The sequence below is a fragment of the Podarcis erhardii genome, assembly GCF_964252035.2.
Source record: "Podarcis erhardii genome assembly, chromosome: 8".
NCBI classification, from domain to species: domain Eukaryota; kingdom Metazoa; phylum Chordata; class Lepidosauria; order Squamata; family Lacertidae; genus Podarcis; species Podarcis erhardii.
In genome coordinates this window covers 39,643,203-39,663,318 of record NC_138499.1, presented here as the reverse complement: position 1 = coordinate 39,663,318, position 20,116 = coordinate 39,643,203, and the positions used below count along the sequence as shown (strand labels likewise).

The following is a 20,116-nucleotide window of genomic DNA, read 5'->3' as shown; positions in this document are numbered from 1 at the left end:
GTGCTGCTGTATTTTTATACTATTGCATATTAGTACCCGTTATAATTTACTTAATACTATGCTTTTAGCATTCTAGCTAAGAGCACCATCCATAAAACCACAGCGATGCCTGTAATGCTGGAGGATTATCCCACAAATCATATTTGCTGGTTTGGCCTTAATAATGTCTGTTTTTTTCTTCATAAATACAATGTAACGGGATTTCACTCTTATAAGAAGTCACAGATAGTTTCTACTGGAGACAATGATAAGGTGGAAATCTTGAATTTGAACTGAACTGCCAAGAGACTTTGGTTCTAGAGTATGACCTTCTGATTTGAAGCCTTCTATGTGACCTTTTGCAGCATTGTTGTTGAAGGTGCTAAAGTACCCTTTAAAAAATAAAGAGAGGTGAAATTCTCTGGATACTTTATTATCTCCAGATAGCAAAATCTGAGACTTGAAATCCTGCAGCGTCCAGCAGCGTCAGAATGCAAGCCTGAAGGCAACAGAAGAAAAATGTCCCCATAGAAACTAACGTGTTAAGGATTTTATAAATTATTGAACTAAATAGCGAATAATAAATGAATAACCACAGAGTGCTCTTTGGTGCTTATGGCAATCTGCAGTTGGCCCTGCAGTTTGGGTGTAAAGAAAACCATGACTTTTTATCTGGCTCAGTTTTCAGTCTAATATACTGATTAGTCCCATCTTGCCCTTATTAGAACAATGGTGACATCCACTGTGAGCTGCAGGTTCACGTTCAGCCAAGTCGTTGCGCAATTCTGGTATCTGCCCAGAACCCAGGGCAAATGGTGACTTTCAATCTCCAAGGCACTGTAGCTGATGATGCCACAAGCTATGCAGGACTGACAAAAGAGTTTGTAGTTCATGTTAAGGTAAGATTGGAGGAGAAAGGCAATTGGGTGGTGTGTGTCATAAGCCACTGCCTTAACTGGTTTCAACAGACGAGAGAGATCTCTCCACCCACTAGGTGGAGCTGAAGACTGCCATCATCAGAATCACTGTGTGAGGCTAGGGTTTCTTTTTAAATCCCTTTGTTGTTCCTTGTGGCCCTGAATAATTCTGCCATACACAACCAAAAGGCAGGTGAGGTTGTGTGCGGACACATACAGTATAAAAACAACCAAGTCTGCTATGTAGGACTGCTTCACACTTTGTGTGTGATCCCCCCCCCTTTTCTACATGGAAATAAGATCTATTTTTTAAAAAAGTTGTCACTTGCAAAGTGGAGCACAAGTTTTATTTCCCTGTGAAAAGATAAACTTTATTTAATTGGAGCAAAATAAATATATGTGCCACATTTGACAAGTACCACATTTGTCTTAGAGCTAAGAAATAGGAAATACTTAGGCTTGGTTTTAAGCAAGCCACTATCTCTCAGACCCCCTCTCCCAGCATCTACTAATCCGGCTGAAGTAAGTGGAAGTGCAATCCTACACATGACATCTCCTCAAAAGTAAGTCCCAATGAGTTATTTGACACTTACTTCAAGGTAAGCTGGTATAGGATTGCAGCCTTACTGGCTTGTATCAAATGTGTGGGAGATCTGGCACCATAAAAAAAGAAAACATTTTGTGATTTGCTGTGGGTAACAAGGAGTAGACAGTCACTGCACTGGGATGAAGGGTGAAGAAGTACAGAACTGTTTGAAAGGCCATATTATTTACAGCTGGTTCTTTTTGCTGATTTCTAGGGAGTGTTCCACAACAGTGCCATAATTTTGCTCACTACTAGCTACTGCCAGTCTCTCTGCCTGAGGCCTGATGGGAGCTGCAGTGGAGCAGGAAATCAATCTGACGACTCTTACTGGAGAGTACATAAAATCAGCTCTGGGGTTTGCATGTTTGAAAGTGTAAAAAACCCAAGAATGTATCTGAGGATCAAGGATGGGCAGTGTAATGGAACGGTAAGGAGCTCTTTTTCATGCTTTCTCTGTGGATGTGAATATAACTTGCCACAAGAAGAAGCAATTTTAAGTGTGCTACCATAGAAGAATCTGGCTAAAACTTGACAGTACTATGATTTTTGTTTCCCAGCAATATGGTAACAATTATATGAGACAGGTGTCATAATATGAAAGAACCACTGAGTAGGGTGGGATTCCTGGGCGGAACGAGGCAGGGGCGGAGCAAGGTGGTGGCGGTGGGGGCCTACTGCCCTGGGTGTCATCTCAGAAGGGGGTGACATTCAGTGCGTTGCCCACCCGTGACTCCCGCCTACCCCGCTCCATCTGGGGAAGGGTGGGAACTGTGGCAATCCCCCCTCCCGCCTTCATTTTTACAGCCCTGCACTCCCGGTCTGGTGGGGGAGGCATATACAAGGCATGCAGGGAGAGGACACAAAGGAGGCAGGCAAGCGGGAAAAAAAAGCTAAACAACTTAGGCCAGGGGTCAGCAAACTTCTTCAGCAGGGGGCTCACTGTCCCTCAGACCTTGGGGGGGGGGCGGACTATATTTTGAAAAAATAATAATGAATGAATTCCTATGCCCCCACAAATATGCATTTTAAATAAAACCACACATTCTACTCATGTAAAAACACGCTGATTCCGGGACCGTCTGCAGGCTGGATTGAGAAGGCGATTGGGCCACATCTGGCCCACGGGCCTTAGGTTGCCTACCCCTGCCCTATATGAACCAACCCAGGCCCTGCAAACATCATTGGAGGTCCTTTTTCATGTGCCTCCTTCTGAGGTATGGCAACACGAGAGCAGGCCTTTTCTGTGGTGGCTCCCTACTTGTGGTATGCTCTCTCCAGGGAGGCTTGCCTGGCACCTTCATTACATATATTTAGGTGCCGGGCAAAAACATTCCTCTTCTCCCAGGCCTTTGGCTAATTAAATAATCTATGGCCTTTAACTGTTATTATGTTATGTATTTTTGTGTTTTAATATTGTAAACTGCTCTGTGATCCCCAGATGAAGGACAGTGTAGAAATGTAATAAATAATAATAAAAATAGGAAAGCTTAATTTTTTTTTAGAAAACAAGGCCTGTTTTATTCTGTAAGGGGTTATACAACAACCTTTATAACAACCACGGTTATGTAAAATGTTTCAAATAGTCATGCTAGTAATTCCTGTAGATAGAGTGTGCCTACCTTATGAGTCTCTCTCCTCCCCATGGATCAAATTGATTAACATTAATAATGTTAAATCTGTTTTTAAGGTCAGTGCAAATTGCTGATTAAAACTGGATGGCTGCCTATAATATGCCTGAAGTATGCATCTAATAAGTATCAGTAGATCTTTAGTAATGTGAATGTCAATGAATATACTGAAATGGCCATTATAATGTTGGGTCAAACAGTACTATTAATAAGATGGCTGAGCTCTCAGGCTCTTAATAATGGCTTCTTCAGAATAGAGATAGACTATTAGAGGGATAAATAGTAATATTACTTTAAGTATTATCCTGGGAAGCCAGTAGGAGACCTGTTATTTTGGAAGCTGTGTCAAGATTCTACAGGAAATGTTATGTTTAGAAATCCACTCCATGTTTTAAAGTCGTTCAGTATACCAAATTTGGAGCACTTCTATCTTTGGCTTTACTTAGGGTTTTGCTTTTTGTAGGTTGAACAGGGTCAAGCAGCCAAGAGAGATTCTGGTAGGCTGCATTCTTTGTTTGGTTTGCACAGATTTATTTAATTAATCAGATTTCTTCTGCCTTTAACATCTTTTCTGCATCTTTTGACCACTGAAATGTATATGAATGCTTTAGCTGAGATTCCTTCATCGCAGGGGGTTGGACAAGATGACCCTAGGCGTCCCTTCCAACTCTATGATTCTATGAACTCCCTTGCCTTAATGAGAAATTTACCAGAAAAATAATCTTTGTATTGATGTGTGGACACATTCAGCTGATTTCTTGTTATTATGCTGCTTTCTTACAGGGCACAGGAGATGTGGACTGTCATTTTAAAGTGGAAAAGAATTTGGAAAGTGGGTCTGTAAGCCTAGAATCTGCACGAAACAGAGGGATATATGTAGGTCTCCTGCCTAATGGTCAGACCAAACCAGTTGTTCATACTGGAGAAAGCAACATTTGGTTTTACCCACAAGTTGTCAAATGTATGTCACATTCTAAACGGTTGGTCTTTTACATTAAAAATATTGTTTGGAGTCTTTTTAGAAAGATAAAGACATTGATTGAAACTAAAGATGAAAACTGTATTTGAGGCACTAATGCAGGGCCTGTTTATGAAGCATTTGCTTTATCGTACTGCAATAATCAAACATTAATACTGTTTTAATTAATGCAACTCAGTGTTATTGTGTTGATCAGGCAGCCCAGGTGATTTGCAGGAGCAGCCCAGGTAAGAGACTGTGCCATTTCATGTATCCCATTGCAGTTTCTCAGTATGCAGTCTACAAAATATACCATCCTAGAACCAGGCTCAGTCAAGAATTGCATTTAGAGGGGCACTTTTAGTTGAACGTAACTGTTCAGAGCTAAGCCAGAGTCTGGTGATGCAGTCCTTTAGAATTCCACCAGAGTGCTGGAACCTCTCTCTGATTGGCTACCAAGACAGCTAACCAAAGAGGAGGTGCGGAGCAGCCCTTTGGGAGGAGCAGTTTCTGAGGGGGTTTTTAGACAGGGCTTTATTTGAGATGGGAGACAGGGATTAGGACAGGGTTTGTCTGAGGGAGTTTGGTTCAGAATTGAGTTTAACATCTGTTCTATCTATAGTTAGAGGAAGGAGCCTCGTAGCTTAGATAGTAAGACTGTAGTGAGTGTCTTGGGGGAGTATACAGACAGGAGTTAACTAGAGGGCTGAGTCTGAGCCAGGGGAGATAGCAGGTGTCCAGATACAGTCTACCTGGGTCTCATCTTAGTCAGGAGGGGAGAGATCTTCTAGAAAGAGAAAACTCCCAAACCCGTTAAAAAGAATGTGGTGATCCCCAGGGTCTATTATACAATTTGAAAATACCTCAGCCGAACTAAGTTTTCACTCACACAAGAACCCAAAAAGATAACTGGTGGTAATTTAGAAATTAAATTAATTGGCGTACCATACAATAGGTTCACTACAGGTTTAACTGAGGGCAGTCAGCGGTGGTAGATCCGTTACAGTTACTTTCCATTTAAGCATCATTAGGAGGCAATTCAGCACTGCAGCACTTTCTTAGGTGGACTAAGTAAGCAAGGTTTAATGTGTGTGTGCACACATCTATCTATCTATATGCACATACTTTTATCTCACAGTATTACTACCTGGCCAGAGCCCTTAGGGAAAGGATATATTTTTTATCATTCTGAAGAAATAATAAATGAATGCATGATATTGCATCCCAGACTTTGCTCCTGCAAAGTAACTTTGCTGATTTTCTTCTCCCCAACAACACCTCCTGCATAGTACTAGAGGGTTGGGAAGAAGTCACTCTGGGACTGCAGGGTGTGAGGGGAATAGGCAAACATCAGCTTCCCCCTTTTGCTGGATCAAAGGCATTCCATGGATGGAAACAGCCTTTCTATCTGTGAAAGGTAAAGTCTGGATCCATCCTGTGAAATGGTCTCATTTAGGATTATATTTAGGCCAAGCCATTAACCTCCTTGCATTTGTAACTATTCCTATCATGTTTTTTGACTTCCTGGGGGTATTGAGTTGGGGAAAATTAAATCAGTTGTTCAATTTGCATTTCTTGTCACAACTTGGCAAGTAGATGAGTGCTGAAAGCTCCTATTAGAGACTGGTGTGAGGGGTTACAGTATATGAGAGCAGGTAGAGAAGCTGCCTTGTTGTTCAGAGCTGGGAGAGGGTTTGTTAGCTGGGCTGTAGAACCTGTCAGTGGCTGTGTGGCTGGACTCCCCTCCTTGACTGAAAACACTGAGCTGGACCATGGAGTCACTCAGTGGTACAGCCAGGCCCAGCCCCAGGGGAACTGGAGTGGTTAGACCTCTTCTCCATCATGGCCAGATTTGATTATTGCAATATTTGTAAGTTTAAATTTTTCAATGGATTTTAAAAGTTGCAGCTTATTTCAAAGAAGATGTTGCCAATTTGAAATCTATAACTCTACATCTGATTCTTCTTTGCTGCTGCAGTATGTATAGGAGCAGAGCTTGGTGGACTGTGCACACATTTAATTTTGGCTGAAGAAGGCTTATGGCAGTGTTTTCTTTTTAAAGAGAAGGAAACAGAATTATGTGGTAGTGCAATATACCTCAGGGACAAGCCACTTGAAGCATACATAGCTGATAACACATGACTTGGATTTCCAAAGCAGTAATAGGAATTTATTACCATCTCATTTTGTGTAGGGAGATATTAAGGAGTGAGCTTCTAGGAGACCAAACTCAAATATGTATATCTTCCACAATGCATAAAGATAAAACATGCATTAATAATATGATATATTGGAAAACTGCAAGACCTATTGCCTTCTTGATTTTTTGGGACATTTCTAGAGAAATAAAATATGATGACCTTTAATCTTCCTTTTAATTAAATTTCAGTTGGCAGAGAGAAGCCTATGGGAACATCTGCAACGCCTGCTCAGCAGAAAGAAGTGATCAGAGAATCCAAACACCAACAAGCAGGAACTCAAAGTTTAGTGTCCTACAGATGTCCAGATTCTCCTCCCTCAAGTAAGGGACCATGTAAAACAACAGCCCTGTAGTGCAGCATTAATGTTGTCTTGCTTCAGTTTGGCACCTAATTGATGAGACTTGATTTTTCTTACCACTTTAACTCTACAATGAGTTGCAGATGGTGACCTTATGCTGTCATAGAGCTTATGTCATCTGAAATCCCTCCAAGTTATGGCTAGAGCTGGCCAAATATTTTTGCTTTCTTTCACTTTCTCATTTTTCCAATCTTAAGTTCACTTATCCATGTTTCCACATCAGTTTACAATTTTTAAAAATAAAAGTTCTTATGAAAATTCATCACAACTTTTGTGCAGGTTTCTCCTACTAGACACATTTTTAAATGTTTGTTCCCCCATTTTTAAATGTTTGTTCTGCAAAGCAATTTTCCCTAATACAATGTATTTTTCTTTTTTGTAAACAAATATATGCATTTATATGCACATCCAACCCTAGTAGATGCATTTTTGTACACTTAGCTGAAAAACTGCATTGCAAAATCTGGATAAGTGTGAATTTCCATAGACAGTTGTGTTTCAGTTCATGTATTCTTTTGGAAAGTGCAAACTAAGTAAGATTGTCTTCAAATGTTGACTGAACTGAATTTTTCCACCATTCCTAGTTATGAACTTTCTGTCATATGTTGCTAGGCATTTGAAGCTAAGCTATTAGGAGATTGAGCAGAGCTTTGTTTTAGATAATTAATTCAGTCCACAATTCTTTGTTGTGTATTAAACATTCTTTGTACTCTTCTTACACACAGGAAATTGTTATAGCAGCTTTTTTATCTTGAATCAGGATTCGGTATGTCTCTTGCATACAAAGTACATTCTCTACCTCTGTTGTTGCTATCCTCCTAACATGTATTCATCCAAACTGATTGGGGGAGGAGAGAAAAAAATGGGAAAAAATGTTCTTATGATTGAACCCTGAGTAAAGCACAAGGTCTTTTCAAAATCTAAAGTAGCACGGTTGTTCTCTTTGTGTGGATTGTGCTGGCTTCTATGTTATGCCTTTAGCCTTTAAGTTAACACAATCCTGATTTGTTACTGTAGAATTCACTCTAAGTGTCGATACCTTTACTCAAACGACCAATGTTTATAATGTTAGGAGTTACTTTTGAGCTACTCTTCTTCAAATGCAAGTGCTTAAGGCAAAAATTTAAAAAAGAGATACCGGTAAGTCTGATATAGAACCTGCATACAACTGGACTGTGGAAACCTGATAAAGTTTAATGTTCTTTCAAACAAAGGAGCATAAATTATATTATAAAGCATCTAGCCCCAAGAAACAAGGCAATGAAAAATTCAGCAAGAACTAGCTCACAATTTCAGCTAGGAAATATAAAGCAACTAGATTGCAAGGTTTCTATGGGAATAAGTTTCTGTTTATTTATTTTGATCTAGATGCATTATAACCAGAGACAAAAGGAAAAAAGATTTTATGAAGCAGCCTGAGTTACCCATCTATTTAGCCTTTAGAATATTTTTTTTTTGTCATGGTGGATTTGCATCTTGATCCCCTGAAGTGTGACTAATCCAGGGTAACAATCAAATCCAGTTTTTAGAGTAGAACATTTTTAGCCTGTAGGAAACAAATGTCATTGGTTTACATGTCTCCAAAGAACTATTTATAACACAGAACTTGCAGAGCGTTATTTGCGTATGGATTTTCTAAGGAAAGTTCATCATCATGGCAGGACCCAGGCATTATCTACAGTTTGGTCACATAACATTACCCATTGCCTCAATACTTCAAATAGCATAATCTTATTTTCCTTCCTCTTTCTCCAGCCTCTTCAGGTTTCTGGTCTAAATACACACATTCTCAATTGTAATCAGATTTAAGCTAGTATGGCTGACTCATCACTAATGGTGTAGGCCACCTTTCACCAACCTAGTGCCCTCCAGGTATTTTTGACTGCAACTCCCATCAGCCCCAATCAGCTGATGGGAATGTGGTCCAAAACATCTGAGAAACAGCAGGTTGGCAAAAGCCTTAGAGAATCATAGAACTGTAAAGTTGGAAGGGACCCCAAGGGTCATCTTGCCCTACTCCCTGCAATGCAGGGATCTCAACTAGAGCTTACATGACAAATTAAACCAGCTACAAATCCACCTCTCATTGGAAATGGGAGGACCACCTGGAGGAGAATTCAGTTGAGTGGTGGCCCACTCCATTTCCCAGTGGCAGGGATGGCAGGAGGAGGCAGCAGAACACAGCTCTTTTCCATTCATATAAGGCTGAGAAAATCAGAGCCAACAGCCATCTCTAGGCATCCTTCCCATTTCTTGATGATAGTTTCTTTACAATTGTCATAGGGAAGTCTGGAGTGATCTGAAATGGGAGTTCAGTGGATGGCAGGACAATGCCCAGTTAACCGGGCCCTATATTTTAATTGAGCTCCATAATATTAAATGATTGCATTTGATTAATCAGTTAATGTTGCAGCCCTTTGCTTAATAGTTCTTTCTTCTGCTGCTTCTGTTTTTGTTTTTTAAAAAACAGATTGGAAGTTCTAATAATAGTGATGAGGTTATTTATGTGTTTCAAACTGAGCAATCTATTAATTTTTGTTCCGATACTCAAAATGTATACTTGAAAGATTGCTTCTTCTTTTTTTTAGCAGTCAGTTTTGAGCACAGAACTAGGCCTTCCACACCATAAATGTTAAATGGTACTTATACTTTCCCACCTTTTTGTGGAAGTAGGAAAGTGTTTGTTCTAACAGTGGATATGCTATCACACATGAGGTGGAATCACACTTTGAAAGCTTCTGCTATCCATTCCCCGCAACCACTTTGCAATAGCACATTTCACAAGATTGCTGTCAGCTTCATTTGCTACTCCTGACACCAACGGATTCTGAATCATAAACTTCACACACACCCTCATTCTTCGAGAAATAAATGATTCAAATAATCCATGATTAGCTTGCACAGGTTATAAAACAAAGAGCTGCTATTTCAGTTTTACTGTCTTTCTCCCATGTTCAGTTTTCTGTAACCCATGTTTCAGATTTCAGGTTTCTCAATGCTCATCAGTCAGGTGATTGCACACTTGACCCGAGCTCAACTGCTTCTTATCTTATGCCGTTGGGTACTTTTAGGTGTCCGTTCACTATGTTTACAGCAGGCTCCTTTTATGCTATGTTCTTATGTTATGAGATCATAAGACTAACCTGCTGAATCAGGCCAAGGGCCCATCTAGTCCAGCATCCTGTTCTCACAGTGGCCAACCAGATGCCTGTGGGAAGCTTGCAAGCTGGACATGGGCACAGGAGCACTCTCTCCACCTGCACTCCTCAGCAATTGATATTCAGAGGCCTACTGCCTGTGACAGTGGAGGTAGAATATAGGCATCCTGACTAGTAGTTGTTGATAGCCTTGTCCTCCATGGAGTTGTCTAATCCTCTTCTAAAGCCATCCATGTTAGAGTCTGTTACTGTCTTCTGTGGGAGCAAGTTCCACAGTTTAACTATGAGCTGGGTGAAGATTTTATCTGTACTGAATCCAGAGATTATTATTATTTATTGAATTTTTATACTGGCCTAGACTCGGAGGTCTCAGGGCGGATCACAGAATAAAATCAAAATATAAAACTACAAAATAAATAAAACGAAAACAACAACCTAATAACCCCCCCAACCTCAACCCTATTTTAAAAGGGCATAGAATGTCAATTAAATCAACCAAAGTCCTGATTAAGAAGGAACGTTTTTGCCAGTGTTTGGTTGCATTCATTCACATCTTTCCTCCACTTGCATTCAAGCCGTCTCCCAGCTTGTTTCCTCGCCCTAAGCTCTGGAGTATACCAGGGGGCCAAATGGACTCCACAAAGTGGGAGAGGGCACTCAGGGGCCATTGTATCAATAGCCTGAGCCATTTGGGTTTTCCAGAGGTCGGTCAGGGCTTTGACAGGGGCGCCAGTCATATCAGCCAGAAAACCCCCAGAGCTGTTTGGAGTCCCATTGGATCCATCAGCCTCTGAGGGTGGACCTTCCTAATAGCCCCGCCACCACCTCTGAGAAGGGGAAAAGGTTCTGATAGCCTAGATCTCAGCAGGAAGTGATCTGACCATGACAAGGGACTGATGTCAATGTCCCCCACCTTCAAATCACCCTCTTCCTGAACATTTGAGAAAACAAGGTCCAGAATGTGGCCAGATATGTGCGTGGGGCCGGTGACATCCCCATGGTTGTCATGGCGGTCATAAAGTCCTGAGCTGCCTCAGAGCCAGCTGCCTCAGCATGGATGTTGAAGTCTCCCAGAACCAGCAGTCTGGGAGTCCTCGACACAGTCTCCGAGACCAGCTCTGTCATCTCAGACAGACACTTTAGCATGATAGTTTCCCATGGCAACTATCACTATGTTGGGCACCACTGTTATTTTTGGGAGATTGAGTTATTTGCTCCATGCTGTAGACCCTTGAAAAAAGGGGTGGGGATGTTGAAAAAAAAAATCAATGTCTAATTGGCAACCTGCTGCACATAAACATTTAATTACATGTGGCAGTTGCAACATGGAGTACTTTACTACAGACTCAAAAAGGTGCCTGCACTGTCCTGCACTTGCAAGGACTGCACTTGCTGTCTTTCCCAAGCCTTCCATGATAGTTACATCAGTTATCCAGAGCACTGTGATTTGCACGTATTGTGGTTGTTTTTAGTTCTCTGTCATTGTGTTTTGGGAAAAGGCCTTCAGACTCATGTTTATCCTATTATAACTACTATTGACATTCTGTACTTCACAGAGGATATGAGAAATATCCAAGATGGTGAGTCTCCTTTTCCTTCAGCTGATAAATGGAAAGTGTCAGTGCTGACAGGAAATGCAGGAACCCAAGCAAATGTCACTCTCTGGATATATGGAGACAAAGGGGTTGCTGGACCAATAGCTCTTGGCAAGGACAACAGAGAACAGCTGTTTCTACCCAGGATGGAAGATGCATTCCAGGTAGCTAATATTATTTTGCAACATATTTCCTACCCACACAAGATCGTTCTTTCCAGTGGTAGGGAAAAGAACTTCCTCCTATATTTACTCCCTCAAATAAATTTATCTAATGTCTTTGGATTCATCATTAAATCAGCTGAATGTATATAGGAAATGGCAGCTGGAATTCTTTTTCCTGCCATATCTCTGAGAGCAGGGGAAACTGCAGAAGCAAATTGTTTTCATTAAGACAATTAGTTATAGGCAATTGGTTGAAAACTTGTCTTTAAAACAATATGCCTCTGTTGAAATCATAGGTAATGAAAGGAAAGCAAACATCTTGTCTAAGGAAAGGCCTATATCACTTCTGCAACATTTTTTGGTACTGAAATGTCATCTTGTGAACAGTGATGTAAAAGAGGTAATTCATAGCTGGGTCTGTGAAGAGTGATAAAAGGGTTGTTTTCCAGAAAGAAATAAGAAGAGAAAGAAAAGGGCTTCATTATAAAAAGTTACAAGGTACTTGTAGGCAGATTATGCTAGCTTGAAATTTTAGGACCCAATTTACTAAAATATTTCAGTAACTGGAACTGGACCATACTGCTTTCATGTTAGAACTGTCTTGGAACTGTCCTTGGAAGGACAGGATAAACAGAACCCTTTCTAATCACAGCAGGAGTGACTATCCCTTTCTGAAGGTTAGAAAGAATTTTTCATGTAGCTCATAGGGTGCACTGAACTACTAAAAATCTCTTTCTGTGCCTTTGCCAAGGAATAGCCTCTGATTATAGCATCTTTACTATGCTGTACTGATGGAGAAAGGATGCTGATGTTTCACTTAGGCTTTCTATTGGTGGATTTCAACACTATCAAATCTGGAAGACCCGGTCCTTTCTAGCTGGCTTTTACCACCTGAATGCTAGGGCCACATTGCATGTTGTGCTTGCCACAGCATCATAACCCCAGGTGGACACTCTCCTCTCTCCCCCGCCCCCCTTAATGTTTAGGGATATTTTACCCATTGTGACTTGCCATGCCACTGCTAGGACTCAGGGACACAGAAACTAACAAGGTGATGTTGCAAAATCACAGGGTGTAGTGTTCCTCCCATTACACACGATGGTTGAGAATTCTGTTTTCAATGGCATGCCTGTGGGACAAGTAATGTAGGGGAGAGTGTAGGGATTTGGCCTTTGCTGAGCTGGCCTCACCTATCTCTGGCTGAGGTAGTTTGGCTCTCTTCTCTCCTCACTCCCAGGGACCTTCATAAACAGCCTGCTTGAACATCCAGAGAGGTAAAGATTGTGGTGATTTGAACTACGTTTTTGTGGCTTGGCTGCCAGGCATAAAGGTCAGACTTGCTGCCAAAATTGTTCAAACTGTTCTGGAATGTGAATTGACTGCTGCTGTTGTGCCACCTTCAAATGTTGATCTGAAAAATCTGGTAGTGATCCTGAAATCCAGCAAGCTGTTGACAGTTCCACTTACTACATCTGCCCACATGAAGAAACATTACGTAGCTTCTTGACACCTGCGTTACAAGACAAATCAATTGTAGTCTCATGAGTCACAGAGCAAATTATATTTTCTCTCTCACTCAAAACAGGAATGATTATTTTCTGAAGCCTTTAAAATTCAAACCCAGGAAACAGTGTAATCAGAAGCAAAACACAATTGCAGAAAACGTAAATGTTTTTTTAAAAAGAAAGAAAGAAAGAAAGAAAGAAAGAAAGAAAGAAAGAAAGAATAATAGGAAACAGAGAATAGGGAAATTAATTTATGCGTAGTAAGAGCATGCCAGAATTCATACTGACAACCAGATTTGTCATGGATATATGCTACTCAAAATTAGAAAAATAGATCTACAAAATGAATTTTCTTCAGCAGGATTTACATGCAGCTAGTAAAGATACAGTCATCCCTATAAGTTGGCATGAAGAAGGGATGGCTAAAAGCCTTCACCACATTTGTTGCAAATGAACCCAATGCTTTTAAACAATACCAAGTCAACAGCCCAGCTATTCTATTCCACAGACTGAAAAGAATTACAAACTTTCACCTAAACTTGTATTGGAGGGACTTTTAAAATCTGATTGTGTAGAATGGATGGGATGTTTATAGTTGTTCTTGTTACATACTTTTTATATGCTTTGTGTAGCATAAATAGCAACAGTGAAAGTTCTGGAGATTTTTGCTTTTGAAACCTGTGTTTAAAGATCTCTGGGATTTCCTCTCCCTCAACTAGTGAATTATTCATAACCAATATAGGTAATAGCATGTCTGCAGCACTACCTTTCCTCAGAATACATGGATTCCCTGAGATACGAGTATATTGACCTGCCACAAATCAGATACTACCTAGTATTGTTGTGTTCTGAGGATATTGATCTTACCGGGGTGTGTGTATGAGAGAGAGAGAGAGTACCCTGGGCATTCAAGCTCTTCGTGCTGACCTGATTTTGCTTTATGCCTGATATAACTTATGCCTGATATAACTTTGCCATTAAAGAGACAAAGATGATCTGATAGGGAATGTGACCAGGATTTGACTGGCTCTTCAATTACACCATTATCTAGTACCTGTGATTCCTATGAATATTGCAAGCCACAGAAACCACATTTATTTTTAATTATAGAATTTGCTTTTTCTCCACTTTCTTTATTCTGATTTGCTATCATGCATGTCAAGCTAGAGGGATTAGAAATTTGAAGTAGGATTTGAAAGTTATTGGCATTATCACAGATAATAATAGATAAGAATGGGGTAGGGGAGTTATTTGCAGCAGCTGCTCCCCCAACCAACTCCTTAGTTGACATCCCAGATCTTCTCACTTGCTAAATAGCTGTCAGGCTGCAAACACATTTTTTTTGTCTCAGTAACTAGGAAGCAGGCACAGGGTATGAGTCTTAGTTCCTTAACGTTGTAAGCAATTAGACATGGTTGTATTTCATAATGGGAAGGATGGAGTTAGCTGTGACCTAGATAGGAACTGCAATTGAGTGGGAGAAATTAGGAAGGCTTAAGACCCAAGGGAAGCAGTCATACAAGGCAGACCTGGAAAGGAAGGGTCTGCAAAACAATGGACAATGTAACAGAGAGAGTGAGAGATGAATCTCTGGGAAACAAGAATAACCATGGATGAACTGAGTCTCTGGCTTTTCACAGGGAGCATTGGATGCCAAGAAGTGTGCACCCAGCATAATGGCAGAATTTACCCTGCAAGTAAATAGCACAAACGATCTAGCAAGAACTGCTGTTCTGCAATATCAATTTATTTCAATAGGTCTTGAACAAAAGGAGCCCAATTAAAGTTCCAGGAGGTTTGTAGCAGCAGGGCTTGCTTGGACACAAAACTCTGGAGGTGGTATCCATACTCAGAGTGGACCCATTGAAATCAGTGTGCTTAGATTAGTTCATGGCCAATGTGAATCTGAGCTTTGAAATTGCATGAGCAATCCTTATGATGCCATGCTCCTTCCACCCCTCTCCTTCAGGTACTCCCTTTTAACCAGTTATTTCCACTTATGCAGAAATGGAAACAGGTGTGCATGGTCTTCGTTTGATTACATAATTTAAACTTATTTAAATTTAATCTTATTCGGGGTCTTATCCAGCACTTTGGAGTTTGGGGCCTTGCACACTAATGTAGTCATGGGTGGGGAGAAGATGTGCACCTCAGCATGAGACTCTTATTCTCAGATCGTGGGCTTGAGACCCACATTGGGCAAAATATTCCTGCATTGCAGGGGGGTGGGTATGATCACATTTATGGTCCCTTCAAACATCTACAATTCTATGATTCTATCTCCTTTCCCCCTCTCCTGACCATGTGCGTAATCAGAGTTCTAAACTCTAATTAAACATGTAATCAGGAAGGAGAAGTGAGATTACATCTTTTCCCCCCAACACAAGTCCTTGTTTAGTCGGTTGGGAGGAGGAAAGAAGAAGATGCACACTGGCTCCTTGCGAAATTCCTTACCAGCAGACATCACCCCCCTTGACAGGTGGATCTGATCCTATCTGCAGTGAACCAGGGTTGCCACAACCTAATCCAATTGATTCCTGGATCAATCTGAATCAACTTGGTTTGGTTTAGAATCAGATTCAGCCACATCTGGTGCACAAACCTAGTTTAAACCAGTTTGCTGGTTCACATGTGATACTAAACTGTGGTTTCTGCAAAAGCGGAAGTAACTGAGTAAAATTAGAATTTGCGAGGGGCGGGAGAAGGCTGCATGTGCAAGGCACATTCATGTGATACCAAACCATAGTTTAGCAGCACATGTGAGGCAGCACACTGTCTTGGTAGGTTAACATTCTATACAATGAAGAAAAGTACTGTAATAAATGAGCAGAAAGGATAAGTGGACAGCATTACTGAGGAGTTTTTAAAATGGGAACTAAGAGGAAAGCTACTCTAATAAGTTCTTTAGGGTAGAAAGTGATGGTTGAGCAGGAAAAGAAAGAAAACATATCAGAGGAACCTGCCTCCAGTTTTTATTCAGAAGAGCAAACATTTGATAAATAATTTGACAGAAGATCTGTTTTTTAAGTGTTGAAAACCTCTTCTTGTAGTGCAGTGCATACATGAAGTGGTTTATTTTCAGGATTAATAATGGTAGTAGTTTAGCTTCAAAAACACCTGAGATAAATGGAATAGAGCTGGACTAGAAAAAGTGTCCTTTGTCTTCGGAGAACTGCAGAAAGCTTTTCCGTACACATGTAGTATGTCCATAACTAAAATGTTATGGTTTTGTCACCAATATTTCCCCCTGTATGTATCTTTGCTTAATCTATCTGCTTCACCAAAGTGTTGGACTTTATCTCCCAACCAACTTACAGGTTTCCTAAGAATCATGCTACCACTTTGCTTTAGGGTTAGTTGATATATTTTTTAGAAATTCTTCTGCCATCTTTCTTCATATATTTCTGACTTGTATATATATTTGTTTTTTTATCAGGATTTTTTTGAAAACAGCCTGTCTTTTTGCGTTTTAAATGCTTTTGTTTGTTTTGCCAAAAGTGCCATAAGATCTGGTATGTCTGAGAGAGAAATATTCCTAGTTACTATATAAAGCATTCATTACAACTTCAAATTTGTACCATTTGTACCTCCTTTCCAAATGCAACCAGAGTATAAATAGGAGTAACCAAAAAGCAGTCACCCTCTGCTTGAGTTTCTGTAATAAGTGGAAAAGTCTTGAGACAGGACCTTTCTTCTGGGCAGGGAGTCACAAAAGGGAGAGGGTCAACTGCATATTGAAATCTGATGAAGGAACTGGTGGACCCTGGAAATTTCTTCAGTCTTCATAACTATCCTAGGTCCTTTTTCTTTATATTGATTGTTAATCTTCTTTGATGCTGCATTTAAATAAGAGGCTTCCCCCCCAACATTGTACTGCTTGTCAACAACAAATGGGAATTTTAATGACTAATCCCAGGTGTAACAAAACTTATCATCTTCATCTAATCTTTGTCAATTATCTGTGTTTAATTACCAGCAATTAATATTGTTCATATTCGTCACAACCAGTTAATCTGAGTGTATCAGTAGACAATTGTATCAGTCAGTTAAGAAACAATTATATCATTATTATTTGAGGCTTTTTGTGAATAATCAATGTGCTTTGGGTCCTTAATAATTCAGTCATTGGTTTTCTTCATTTGATTGATTTTATTTGGCTACAGCATTTGTATGCTCCCCCATAAGATGAATTGCAATTTATACTTAAGAAAACAAATGCAAAAGAAAACATAAAAGCAACACCAGTGCAGCAGAAACAACACACATACACCTCAATTAAAACACAGATAAAAAAAAAAAGATTGATTAGAACTCACCCCAGAACTGGCCCTACTGAACATCTTCCAAGATCACAACAACCACTCATGTTATCAAGAGCTCATAACCCACCTACTCTCAGCAGCCAGAAGCCTCAGAGCCAGACACTGGAGAAATCTGTCAGGGGTAAACATGGACCAATGGTATCAAATTGTACGGAAACGGCCTTACTAGAAAAGCTAACCAATAATTTTTTTCTCAGTTTGTTTCAGTTCCATAATAAATTAATATATTGTCATAAATAGTCAGTTATCCCTAATTATTAGTAAATTGGTTGTTTTAAATTCATTGGTAATCCGCTACCTTGGTTCAATAAGAATCCATACTATCCCTTAGTTAAAAATGAATGGATCTCACCAAGTTATATCACTGTGGTCTCAATCACCACTTCTCTGCTTCTTCTGCCTTTTGATATTCAGAATTCAAACACCCAATCTTTCCTCTGTCTTTCCTCTCTGTCTTGTTCAGCTCACAAGGCCAAGACAGATAATATATCAAAGAGACACAAACAGTCTCCAACCTGACTCCTTCAAACAGCTTCTTCCGGGCAAAGCCAAAAGTGCACGTGGCAGCATCACACTTTGGCACATGCCCAGCTGCTCATGCCAGGTGTCATGCCCTGTCAGAATGCCACAAGGAGCTAGAAATCAGGCTAGTGAAGAACTTGGGCTGCAAGTACACACCTCTTTCACCCGAGGAGTTAGGATGAATTACACCGAGTACCTGTTGAAACAACAAAACCAGCAGGCACCCTCAACCCCCCAAATCCATGCTTCTCACCCCACAGAAAATTAGGCTAAAATAATTGTTGCATTTTGTTTTGACGAGAGTTGTTTGCTGCTTTGGGGAAGAGGGCTTGAAAGATGCCTTAGGTTTCTCTCTCTCTTTTGCAACACACCTCTTAATGTCGAATTTGCACCAAAGTTTGATGTTTATTAGTCAGTCTCTCTGACTTTGTCACCTTCTTAGGGGTGAAGGACCCCATATTGAGACACTGAGACACTGAACACTGGCATCCCATACTTTAACAGAAACTGTGATAGACTAACCATTCTGATTAACCATCCTAATCAGGTGTTCACAACCATATATAGGATGTGATGGAAAAATAATGAAAAGTAGATTGTTGTGTGTATGTATGTATGTATGTATGTATGTATGTATGTCCATATCAAATGGCACTTTGTATGCATAATGGTGACTCCATGCTGCAGGCCATGTACAGAATTGCTGTTTATTTTCTGTTATGCCATAGTTGATATATTGTATCTGTCTTTTCACAATTCAGGTTGAAATAAAACATATTGGAAACATCTACAAAATCAGAATAGGGCATGATGGAACAAGCAAACAGCCAGAATGGATGTTGGAAAAGGCAAGATTTCTGGTCTATTTTCTGGGTGCTTCTATAGTTGGTTAATGATTCATTTTATTGACTCTCCCCCCCCCTCAATGTTAGACTAGCCATTCTATAAACAGCAGTGCTTATATAACATTTCTATCTAAGAAGAAAAGCACAGCTTTTCACTATGCAGTATTAGGTACAATGCAAAGGGAGCTTTGATATACTCTGAATCTCAGGTTCAACCCACTAACTAAAAGCCCAATCAATTTTTCTTCTTACATGCAATTACATAACAAAAAGTGCTTTTAAAAAAGAAAACACTTTCCAGTTGTGACTGTGCTCTTAAGGCTCAGGACTCATTCCATTAATAAAATACAGTATACTATATGAACATTTGTCAGTTATTTTTAAAAGCACAGGTTACTTATTGAATTCACTGTTGATTGTTGAGGGATGCAGGTGATTTATTGGTACTAGTTTTGTTTTTATAAATAAGCACAACCTCAGAGCTCTACATAATGTCTTCTTATTTGAGGCACCCAAGAAACTGATATGTTTTCATTCATAACATGCATTTCTACCGCCTAAGTGTATGTGATCTATAAATGCTGATTCATGTGATTGATTTAAAACTTTCAAAGCATTAATGGCCCCACTCCACCAAGCACTGCTGTAATATAATCACTATTCATTTCAGTGGTGCTTATTCCATGCTTATATACTGTAGTTGCCGAAGATGTGAGTTGAGAAGTTCTTGGTTCAAATCTCATCTTAGCCATAAAATCACTAAATCCTACTTTTCTGTACTCAGAAGTCCCACTGAGTTCAATAGCTCTTGCTCCCTGGTAAGTGTGCACAGGATTGCTGCCTAAGTAGCATTAAGCAAAGTGACTATCTCTGACAGCCTCCTTTATGCAATATGGAAATTAATAATATTGGCTTCCCTTGCAAAATTGTTGCAAAGATTACAACATGATAATGTATTTGATTGTGAAGTGCTTTGAGCACTCAAAGTGAGCCCTCTAAATACTCAAGAACGACAGCCGTAATCATTGTTTGTGTTAACTACGCCCCTTCTCTGCTCAGTTTACTTTTTGCACAGTTTGCACAGTTGCTCTGTATGGCGTCTGGCTCTGGTGTCCATGACTTGAGTAAAGGCCTTTACCCATCAATTGCTCTTATCTATCACTCTCTGGATCAGGAAGCATGGGTGAAAATGGATGTGCATCTAAATGCATTCTGTAATGCAGAATGTGCTTCTCTGCATCACATGAGTGTCTGAACATGCATCCTGTTGAAATGGATGTGATGCTGATAGATGAGTTCTGCATTTCAATATGCATCAAACTTGCAGGCCTTCTGGTTCTAATTCAGTACATGATTTGTGTGCAAAAGTCTGTTTCAG

The 20,116-nt window shown here is 40.0% G+C and overlaps 1 protein-coding gene across 4 annotated transcripts in view; it reads left to right on the top strand.

The window, feature by feature from the left end:
- Positions 1 to 20,116, top strand: part of RP1 (RP1 axonemal microtubule associated) — a 188,696-nt gene that overhangs the window by 48,511 nt on the left and 120,069 nt on the right. For all 4 annotated transcript variants that reach the window (XM_081873914.1, XM_081873915.1, XM_081873912.1 and 1 more), the window contains 6 exons: positions 705 to 878; positions 1,697 to 1,909; positions 3,894 to 4,071; positions 6,458 to 6,589; positions 11,342 to 11,544; positions 18,655 to 18,741. In XM_081873914.1, coding sequence (XP_081730040.1) covers positions 705 to 878; positions 1,697 to 1,909; positions 3,894 to 4,071; positions 6,458 to 6,589; positions 11,342 to 11,544; positions 18,655 to 18,741 — 987 coding nt within the window. The remainder of the gene's footprint in view (positions 1 to 704; positions 879 to 1,696; positions 1,910 to 3,893; positions 4,072 to 6,457; positions 6,590 to 11,341; positions 11,545 to 18,654; positions 18,742 to 20,116) is intronic.